Below are 11,395 nucleotides of genomic sequence, written 5' to 3'. Positions count from 1 at the left end.
TAACCTCTCCTCCAGAGCTGTTCATAAGGAGCTAAGTTTGGATAGTTTTGGCCTGACTCAGTTCTCTTTCACACAGTCCCCTCCACCCCCGCTGCCTATTAAAGGAAGATACCAACCAGTTGATAGTAGAATGATTGTCTTTTGCTCCACTCCATTATGACCATTTGTTTTGCATCCCTTTACACGTTTCCAAGCAAGTGATGCATTTCCTCCACGGTCTCCTGTCTGCTGGAATAAAGACCCCTAGAAAGAAATAAAATGAATCTTCTTTATTGAATACTGTATCTTTCTATCCCTCCACATCCCTCTTCCAAATTAACAGTTCCCATCACTAGTTACTAATGTAGGCACTGATACAATTTAAAGTGGCCTTTGTTCAGAACTTGGGGAGAAATGAATTTACAAGTCCACTAACCTTGAAAATTACTTAAATGAAAACTGAATCAGATTTCAAGACCTTACTTCCCTTACAGAAAACAATTACTAAATCCTGGTTATCACCAGTTACCACAGTCAAGATTAGCGTGTACATGTACACATACACACCCATTTAATTAGCACTGCTCTGGTGTGAGTAAGCATCAGGTCTACACTGGAGTCTCTAATGGTTTTCTGCACTGGAATTAACAGTGTATAGACAGGAGATTCAGGAACCTCAGTAGGTCGATTCTATCTAAATTTAAGATGTGAATTCTGCTTGCACTCCAGTTATTGCCTTGTGGGGAATGCAGTCCTAAGCCAGTCTACTGCAGATACGGCTCCTTAGCATATTGTTTTGACAGCAGCACAGAAGATATGGGGATTAGGAAGCTGTAAGGGCTTCATGTAATTAGGATAAGGAAGAAGCAGCTGCCACTGAAGCAGATGGAAGGAAAAACCGCGGTCTTAGTATCAAGTTTCCTGGCAGAAATAGTTGAATCTGCAAAGTTTGGTCTTGTTAGTACTACTGACTGCTGCAACAAGAGAAGGTATTTCAGAACCCTGCCACTACAGCCAACACTTAAAACAGTAAAGAGCATGTTTTCAGATTATGAAACACCCGTGCAAGTCAAAAGAACAGATGTATAATAGAAGGTACAGTTTACTCAGAAGCTGCAGTTCATACTGAGGTCAGTAGTCACCTACATTGTTGCTGGTTCACTTTTTTATTGTGAATGCAATCCAGCCCTTCATTTTAAGAAAAGTATGGCTCATAACTGTTCCAGTGTAATGATTTAGAACATTATTTTATAATCAGACTACGACACATCTTGCCCTCGCCTAATTCTCCTGTTTCCTAGGAAGCTAAAGGAGTACTTTACTTTGGTCTTCACTTATTTTCACTCCTTGCAAAATACATTCTGCTTCCCTAAAGCTAATAAGTTGTGCCAAGTGTTTGTACAATTCCAGAATAGCGTGTATCTCAAGCCTGGATTTAACATCATTTTTCTTCTGCGTGTGTGAAAGGCCTGTGTATCCCTCTCAGAAATCCATTCTGGAGAAAGAAGCCAAATAGCAACAGCACTTTCTTAAAATAACATCAGTAAGACCCAGCTTCATGGAAACCGAGCTTCTGATTCTGAGAAACCATCAAAATATTTACAACACTTTTGTCAGATACAGAAAAAAGAAAAAGGTTTAGCAAAGGATGAAGTCTGAACCTGTAAGCATTAAACTGGCACTAAGCACAGAAGACTGAAAACTGTTACAGCAGTTAATACTGAACTGCTTGTGTTTTGTGTATTTAATGACATCCCAAGCTATTTTGAATATTTTGTCAGCAACACTGCAACAGCTGTAGCACCACTACATGAGCAAAGGGCAATGGAAGGCAACAAAATTTCTTGCAGAGCTATGAATTCTAATATGGCTTCTGGAAGCAACAGAACAACATGCAAAGCATTTAGCAAATGAGAACAATGGCATAATTATGATTTAAAGAAAAAATAAAGTGTTTGCCTCATAGAAAAACTGGACATATAAAATCTTTCACAGCTCTTTTAGCAGACAGCAATGATAAAGACAACAGTGATTTATCTCATGCCCAAAGCAGAATACTAGCACAGGAATAATGCACAGTTCAGAGGAAAAATAATCCTGCACTGTAAGACATGATAGGTGACTACAATTAGGAGATGGACCACTAGAGAAACAAAGAATCTCAAAGGCTACATTGCAGTAGAGGAAGTAAGACTTAACTGTGCAAAACTTAAGAAGTGGAAATTTGCAATGAAGGCAAGAAGAGAGAGAACAGTGTATGATGGCAAAGCTCAAGGGCTCAAAAGACTAAGAAGTGACAGCAAGAGACGAAGACTATGGAGACAAAAATACCCCTGCAAAAAATAACAAGCTGAACAACCCCCAATTAAGTGACACAAATATAAGAATATCTAAAAAGTTTCTTTTGAATAGTTAGGACAGATGATGACGACCTACTCCAAAATCACACACACTAATTCTAGACAGAGTGTGCATGGAAGAGAGTGGTAGTAATAGAGATTGGCTAAGTTATTATAGGACTTCTATTCCCTCATGGTTCAGATGGTCTTGTTATCTCATTAAGTAAAGGAATCTCAGACTTCATGGAAAAATGAAAACACAGAAAGAAGCATAAGAACACTATCTCTGGTATCGACAAATATGAAAACTGAGTTTCAATTCATAAATGAAATAAATACAGCAATTACACATTTCAAGGTGATGTCTTACATTTGTGCATATCCTACTGAAGAACATGTATGTTCAGAGAAGAGTATCTTCTACCTAATCAAGAAATGTGCTTGAGAGTAGAGGGCACTTTTGAAACAGCTGACAGTAAAAGAGAACTAAAATTGGAGTATCTGCATAGATATATAAATATAAATTTCACTATCAAACAATTAATTATTTCTGATCCCAAGATTCCATTGCTTATCAACAGCTCAACTCAGGAGTCTGCAGTGATGCCTCATTTCAGAAATTGCAAGGTTAAAAGGGAATATTTTAAAATGGTAAAACAAAACTCACAATTCCAACTGCCTGAAAAAGTGAACCATCATGTTCCATTTTTCGTTTTCTCTGAGCATTATGCAAAGCTAGCATCTTTGGATTTAGTTCTTCATCCAGTGCAGTAGATCTAAGAAAAATTGATTCAGGCTGTTAAGACGTTTCTACTCTCCTCAAGCCATTCTTCTTTCGTGGACACTTATATATACACATCATCACAGAACTGAATTTATGAACTCTACTACTTTTCGTTCATAAATTGACTCATTTCAACAATCATTGTCTATGAGCATAGCAAATGTTAGCTTTTAATCTTGCTGTGAAGCTCAGAATGAGTTTCAACAAAAATTTTTAAATCTGCAGGAAAAAAAAGCATAAAAGTTCAGCATTTTACTTTTGAAAGAAGGGAGAGAAGGGTGAGGGAAAGTCTTTTCTGAACATTTCTATGTACGGATAAATCTTTTATGCATCATAAAACTGACGTTTGACTTTACGTAGTTCTCTATTGTGGTAAATGTCTACTACATACACCACAGTCCATCATCATAAAATACGGCTCATTTTAAAAGCAATAAATGTAGCTCAGACTGTAGCTGCCCCTTACTTCTAACAAAGTGGACAAGGAAAGCACCACAAATACTGTGTGGGTGCAACTACCTGTAAATTGCCTACTGCCTTCTTGTCCAAAGGCTGCATGTCAGGCACAAGGCAGATCAAAATCTGAACACAGTCTGCATACAGTAGCTGCCTGTTACATAAGGTGCTTATGTAAAAGCTACCGTAAAATTAACTTCAGGGAGGTTTACTATAAAAAAAAAAAAAACACAGACTTGTTTGAAGTGTCCAATTTAAATGTACCAATTCCTACTTTGAAGCAGAATGCTGAAGACAACATACAACACATGGCAGAATTTATAGGTGTATTATATCTAGTTCCTTGAACCGACACTAGGGCTTAAGCTGCGCTTTCAAAATACCTTTTATTCAGAGTTACTGTTAGCAAGCTGGGTGCTCCTGGAGAAGGTTTTTCCGTCTGATCCACTGTTCCTTTTCCTGCTCTGATTGGAGAGGCGGTTCGACTCCTGTTCCCGCCGTAAGGCGACGCCGGGGCACTACTCGTGTCACTGCCCACGTGCACAGGAGACGAAGGGACGATTATTGCCTTCACATCGTCCGCACGTTCCGCCGCCGGCTTTATCTCCTCAGCAGGGCTGGGCGGCGTCTGAGTCTGCTGAAATATGGTAATGGTGGCTGCACTCTGAGAGCTGGAAGAGCTGCTTTCCAGCGGAGAGAGCTGATCAAAGGATCGCAGCTGGAAGTCATCATCCATCGGGATGTAAGGAGCCAACATCTCCAAATCCAAATCGGTTTCCTGGAAAAGACGAGACGTAAAACTTATAAATATGGAAGAAATCTCAGCTAGGACTTCATGGCTTCATCAAGGCTCTTCCTTTCACCAAATCTTTAACTATTTTTTTGCACTTTAATAAAAATGTTACATAAAGAATGAAGGAAGTTCCTGAAGACGTCCTAAGGAGAAAGAGAAGCACATTCAGAATAAGTGTGGCAATGATGAAGACTTCTAAGTAACTGTACTTTACCTGAGTAGAGAACGGATTTTTTGCTTCTGTATCTATGGCAAAGAGTTTCTCCACTAATTCCAGTTTGAATTCATTCGCCATATCATTATCCACGTCAAAGCAGTAGTCGTTGGGACTACTGGGCTGTGAAGACATTTTGAGCACAGTTTTAGGTTTCCCTCATTACACTGTTTTGCACTGTTATCTACAGATTCTCTGAAATACATTCTAATTTAATTTCAAACTTAGTTGCACGAAATTCAGATGGGAAGGGAAAACACACTTGCCTGTATACATTCAAATTTACCCCACTTGGGAAGCACTTGCCCATCTGGAACCTGGAAGTAGCCCCTACAGTAACTTATTACAACTACTTTGCTGTTTAAGGAAGTTGTGTCTGAATCATTCTTTTCTAAAAAGACCAATCCCAAGCTCTCCCCATTTCTATCAGATGGTATTGCATGTGTTTGCAAGACTCGCTTTAATGAAAAGATATGAAAATTTATCTGTTTCCTCAGATCATGGCGTGAGCTTAAGTCACAAGGTAGAAATAATTCCCAATTCCTGTCCTGGCTGCATCCTTAACCAGATTTGCCCCACAAGCCCCAACAGCACATACATTTTAATGACAGCATATCCAAATTACGAAACTAACCTCAGGTGAACTTTGGCTGGTACTTGCATCAGAAGGGCTGGTTGGTTGCTCTTGCACCTGAGGCATGGTAAAAGAAAGTTCGAGTGGCTCTGTGTTTGGCTCCAGCTTTAATACAACTTCTCTATTGAGTGCAGGATCAGCATTGCTACGAAGTGGCTTTGTAGTTTCAGAGGCAGGTAGTGGGGACATTGCCATATTTATATTCTGCAATTTCTCACTGGATGAGGGGAGCATTACATCGTTATACAAAGGAACTTCATCACATTGTTGTTCATCAGACTCTATAAAAATTAAAAGAAACCATCAACCTAAGTAACAGCACTGTGCGTGTCTATGGACCTCAATAAAGTTAAACAGCAGCTGAAATACCACTGGGCAAGTGGTACTGGGAGGTTATTTTTTGAAATCTACTTTAAAATACTAACTTTGCTAATTAGCATGCTTTCCAATTTAAACACACACCCACCATTACTGCTGAAATCTAGAGAGATAATTGTGTCTCCAGCAGCTGGGGCCAGCACAGTTAAAGCATCTGGTTCCTGTTTAAGTTTTTCAAAGAGGCTGTTGGTGTCATCCAGGTCATCTTTACTGAATATTTTGGTCATTTTCATATCAGGAGACTCCACTGGTTTCAGCATACACTCAGTTTGTCCAAGGGAAAAAATTAAGTCCTTCTGAACAATTCCACTGTCAGACAGAGAGGAAGATGACTGTTAAAGAACAGCTAAAAGAAATAAATTTTGGCTTAACAGTTTTGTAAGTTGAAACCCACCCCCCTTCCCTAAACAAAACAAAAAACCCCACCACACACATCCCACAAAATTACCAGGATAAGGGCTTTAAAAATTCTTTTTTTCTTGCTCGTTCTTTCCTCAAAAGTAACAGACAAAGCAAGTACTGACTGTAGGGCCATCAAAAAAAAGTAACAAAAATAAACATGCTTTTCTGAAAGCATTAAGGAAGACAGAAAAAAAAAGGGAAAAAAAGTTAGATATTTCCTAAACTATGTATGTACATGCAATATCTCGACAGATTTATACTGGTACGTTCACTAAAGTTTTGAAAAGCTAATTTAGGACTATTATACAATTGCAGAAAAACAGTCAGGAAGTCTGCTTTGAGTTGAAGCTTTCAATTAAAAGAGGAATTCTAAGGAAGAAAAAGATAAATGGGATTATAAAAGGCACCATTACTGCTGCTCTGACTCCATGACTACAAGTTACTGGTGGAATTAACTGCTCAGACAAAGATTAGAGAGTTTTTTGAGCACACAAATGCTCAAATGCTTACAGTGAGACAGTATAGAAGAGGCTGGTCCTATACTCATCATTACATCCAAAATGCGTTTTGTTTTCAAATATAATTTCTTATCCTAGGACTGGCAGTATTCTAAGCAAAAATTCAATTCATTTGTAGGGAACAGTAATATCATAACATATTCAACAGCGGATGGCATTCTCAGAAAGTTGAAAAAAAAAAAGATGTAGTTCCATCAGAACCTGACTTTGTCTTCGATAAAGATGACGACAAAGAACATCGAAGTCCACTCAACTTACCTCAACACATAGTTTACACACACTATGCACTGTGGCTGAGAATTCTTAGTGTTGTATATAACAGTTGCTTGAGTTTCAACCCAGACATAGCCACCTTGTTTTGCCAGCATTCTGTACTGCCCTGTTGTCACCTGCCCTTTTGTGAACACTAAAAACAGAAAGGACACCAGCTTTAATTACATGCAGAAAAAAACAAAATCATTTAAGGTAAACATCCATTGCAGATTCATATATGCACTTAAAAAAAAAAAAAGCTCTTGTTCTGCTGCTGCTTTCCCCCAGTGCTGTCTCTCATCCCCTGTAGTTGGAGGACTTTAAATTCACTTTTCACTTACTGTCATGGTGTGTTTTGGTCAGATGATCAGAATCCAGTGCGTGATAGTACTCATAGATTGAGCGGCCCAGGAGCTCCTCTGGCTCATACCCCATCAACTCTGTAATTCTTTAAAACAAGGGAGAAAATGACTATGTAAAAGCAGACACAGACAAGCACAAATACTAGAGCATGTGGATGCTTGCAGATCTAAAAAATCCCTAAGAGTCACTTCCATGCATACCAGCAGCAACTGTGTTTTACCAGGACTTTTCATTTTGAAATAAATTTCTATTTTTATGCTTCTTTAAAAGAGAAATTTCAGCAGGCATAGGATTCTGCTTCTCATCGAGTATTTATAGTGGGATAGGATTAAGCAAATCCCTACTTTCTAGACACTTGTAATTTTTTTGCTTCTAGGTGGACCAGCTACTTACAGACCAGCTTAGGGAAATATGAGAATTTAATAAAATAACAACGACACACTTCAACAGTTTTAAACCTGCAACTAAGAGAAATGAGAAATCAGATTTACTCTTCCCCCTGAAACACTGCCTGCTTTTAAGGAAAATGGGATTTCTTCAGTCTCTAGAGGGCAGTGCTAACAAGGGCAGAGCTTGCATTTTGCCCCATTATAGATGCCTTTTATGTGACACCATCAGTCCTAGAAAGGTAATTCCTGCAGAGGAGAGAAATAACCTGCACTAACCTCCTTTTGTATCTAATTGCAGCAACTAACTAGAAGTTCACTTATGTTCTAAAGAAAAGGAAATGGGCAGTAACAAATAACACCAAATTAAAAACAAACAAATGAAACAAACAAGCCCCAAACAACAAAAAACCTCAGGGCTGATTATTTGCTTCACTTGGGTTTATCAAATTTGTCAAGCTAAGTGTCCACAGGATAGCAAAATCAGTCTTTTGTGTTTGCTTACACACCTGATTTGTACCAAAACACAAAAATCTCATTTTTCAACAGCAGATGTATTGCATTAAAAATACAGCTGAACTTTGGGATTTTTTTTTGACTGAAGAAAGCAAACACTGATCTCCTGAGGAAGGGAGAGGGGAAGCAATAGCAAGAAAATGCATCTGACAAATATTACATACACACTCTTTTCAGTCACCAAAATGTCCCATATTTGAGAAACCTAAAACCTTCCTGTTTTTTCAGTGTCTGGAAGAATCTTCTCATTTCAATTTAGTCACTGTCACTGTAGTAAAGACCAGTTTGAACAGGTAGTTCACTGCAGGCAAAGGATTTATTCACAGAATGGTTTGGTCTGGAAGGGACCTTAAAAATCACCTTGTTCCAACACCCCTGCCATGGGCAGGACACCTTCCACTAGACCAGGTTGCTCCAAGTCCCATCCAATCTTAGATCTCATCCCATCCTCCTTAGATCTAAAAATCTGGCTTTGAAGGTATCCTGATCATTCAGTAAAAACCAAAGTATCCCACCAATGACTCCACTGGGGAGATGAATCGAGTTATCAAGAAAGACTATGTAAATGTACAAGGCAAACATTAGCCAAATTAATTATTTTTTAGAGTATAAATTATATATATTACCTTTCATCACAATAGGAAAATTTCATATCGAGACTGTGACGACTGAGGAACGTTTTACTGTCCAAGGGGACCTCAATGTTTGATGGGTGAGGAATAGGTTCACAGATCAACACCAGACACGTCATGGGAGGCTTTTTGTAGCCGCAGTGAGTTTGGTTACCACACGTGTCGTACACACGGATGTGTCCAGTGCAGTGCAGCACCTACGGGGAAGGTGTATTTTAAAGAGAGACCAGGTTCTTGTCTGCCAGACAACACACTCATATTGCCATTAGCACACCAGAGCAAAGTCCTTCCCTCCCCACCCCTCGATGTGGTAGCAGCCAGAGGAAGGAGCTGCGCTGTGGGATGGATGGAGGGACAGCTACAGGAGAGCAGTTGTTCTCCACCCTGTGATGGGCACACAGGCTGTCAGCTCCTTCCCCTCAGTGCTGCGTGAGGCAACACCACAAATTGCTGCATTTCTGTGAACTGCTGCTCTTTGAAAGTTACAGTAATGACACTGATAAGCAACTGCCTCAGCAAGAAGTATCTTGCTGTTTAAATTTGAATGTTACAGTAATAGCAGCAACCTCCATTTTAGATCTTCTGCAGAAGTGATGTTAGGGATCCAATATTTCCTTCAAAAGACAAGAAGTTTTGCATTTTGTGGGGTTTTCTTTTAACCATTCTGAAGCAGAAATTGTTCACGGACAGCAGCAAAGAAGTTGTTTGATCCAGAGTAATGAAATTCAAGTTATAAAAGAGAACTGTGAGCCATAATCCACTCAATACAGTAAAAGGTTACTTTTTGTGCAGAGGAGAAAATGCATTCACTGCAGAAAGTTATCAGGCTGGCCTCTTTTTGTTCCAACTGTTACAAAAGGGAGAGCCAGCAGCTTGAAAAGAATGGCATTGAAGTCCTTCAGAGAGACCTCAACTGTCACATTTTCAGTGTCAAATCAAAAGAAATCAGGGATCAGCATAAGTGGTGTCAAGTATTTTTTTCCCAGAGAAGGCTTTATGCAAACATATTTAGTAATTACAATTGTTTGTAAGTAAATTACCTCTAACTTAAAATGGAAAATTCATTAGAAGAGTCTTGAAAAACTAATTTTAAAACATTGTGTCGGTTACCTCTGTGATGTATTCAGCATTAAAATTCAGCATATTGAAGCACAGTCATTAAATTATAAAGTACTTAGTGAAACTCAAGCTCGTTACATGAAGTAAAAATGTTGAAATACAGTGTTATGACATCTGAAGAGGAAGCTGCCAAATTATGTAAATACTCCGTTGCGTTAGTTACCTTCCAGGTAGCAGACTTTATATTCACTGTTCTTCCCCTGCTAGTCAGTGTACACTTCATTCTGAGAAAAAAGCTGCGCTCCGTGTTTTGCTCTTTGCCCTTTTTCACAGGACCTGGCAAAAGCAGACAGCAAACCAGTTCTTAAGCTCTTGGATCGTCATGGTGCAAAAAATCCCCCAGCATGTTAGAGAACTCTCAGTCTAGGAGAGGACTCAAAAAATAAACTAAAAAGATGGATAAGCCTAACAGCATTTTTGATAATAACACTTTTCAGAACAAGTTTTACTATCGTGGAGACAAAAACCTGAAGTTTCATAGAATCAGAGAATGGTTTGGGTTGGAAGAGATCAAAATCATCTAGTTTCAACACCCATGCCCCTAGACCAGGTTGCTCCAAGCCCCATCCAACCTGGCCTTGAACACTTCCAGGGATGGGGCAGCTACAGCTTCTCTGGGCAACCTGTGCCAGGACCTCACCACCCTCATATGGAAGAATTTCTTCCTAATATCCAGTCTAACCCTGCCCTCTGTCAGTTAGGAGCCATTCCTCCTTGTCCTGTCACTCCGTGACCTTGTTCAAAGTCTTTCTCCAGCTCTCTTGGAGCCCCTCTCAGCCTGTCCTCATAGGAGAGGCTTTGCAGCCCAGTTTCAATGTTTTAAGATTAGTATTGTTTTTGTAGTCAACTCCACACTCACAGATTTCAGGAAAAAGGGATGGGGGGGAAAAGACTGATTGAAAATTTAATATTTTTTAATGTTGTGGCAGTGGACAAGAAAAGCACATGCAGAATGAGAAGCCCTGTTGAGTTGGTGTCCCTGGAAATGCATCAGTAATTCAGGTTCAAACCAAATACCTTTGGGCCTGTAGCTCTCCAGGACTGCAGTAGCTTTAAATTTTTCAATTCAGAATTAACAATTCTGCTGTTTACATGCATCCAAATTCTTCCACGGTAATTTACACTCTTGCAGTAAACAGGGACCAGGTTTTTAAACACATTATTAGCATTCTTGGGCAGAAAAAAAAAAAATCGAGAAACCCTAATACAAATCAAGCTTAGCAGCAGTAACTTTTTAGCTTTACTTGCTACCAGCAGGCTTAAAGTTAAGATTTTGCTTTTACAGGGGAGATCCTTTCAGAGTCAATTACTAGTTACGCTGTTGTGGGCAAAGAAAATGTAACTGATGGTATCAGGAGAGCTGCAAGCAGCTCACAATGGGTGGGAGAAGGAAATAAAGCACCCAGGAGAAGGAGCAGTGGGAGAGCCAGTTTGCTGAAGCTTGCCAAGGAGCAACGACCGAATTGTGGCAGAGGGGAAAGTTTAGAACTTATGACCTTGCTTCTGGTACAAGTTTATATGGTAATTTGCTCTCATCCTCCACAGATAATAGTAGCTATGAAATTCTTCAGGGTGGCTTGCACTGCAGCTACTAGTATGACAAAATTCATTAGAAAAACATTAAAACCCC

General features: G+C 39.4%; 1 protein-coding gene across 1 annotated transcript in view; it reads right to left on the bottom strand.

The window, feature by feature from the left end:
- The window catches only part of HIF1A (hypoxia inducible factor 1 subunit alpha), a 34,451-nt gene that overhangs the window by 5,221 nt on the left and 17,835 nt on the right, over positions 1-11,395 (bottom strand). Inside the window, exons 5-14 of the mRNA XM_051769869.1 lie at positions 9,929-10,041; positions 8,641-8,843; positions 7,091-7,197; positions 6,756-6,903; positions 5,666-5,886; positions 5,200-5,480; positions 4,566-4,688; positions 3,942-4,336; positions 2,986-3,094; positions 117-243 (exon numbers count right to left, since the gene is read on the bottom strand). Coding sequence (XP_051625829.1) covers positions 117-243; positions 2,986-3,094; positions 3,942-4,336; positions 4,566-4,688; positions 5,200-5,480; positions 5,666-5,886; positions 6,756-6,903; positions 7,091-7,197; positions 8,641-8,843; positions 9,929-10,041 — 1,827 coding nt within the window. The remainder of the gene's footprint in view (positions 1-116; positions 244-2,985; positions 3,095-3,941; positions 4,337-4,565; positions 4,689-5,199; positions 5,481-5,665; positions 5,887-6,755; positions 6,904-7,090; positions 7,198-8,640; positions 8,844-9,928; positions 10,042-11,395) is intronic.

The sequence above is a fragment of the Manacus candei genome, unplaced genomic scaffold (assembly GCF_025592945.1).
Source record: "Manacus candei isolate 608988 ecotype Guabito, Panama unplaced genomic scaffold, ASM2559294v1 h1tg000113l, whole genome shotgun sequence".
NCBI lineage: Eukaryota > Metazoa > Chordata > Aves > Passeriformes > Pipridae > Manacus > Manacus candei.
The sequence above is the reverse complement of the archived record's forward strand: the minus strand, read 5'-3'. Positions and strand labels throughout refer to the sequence as shown.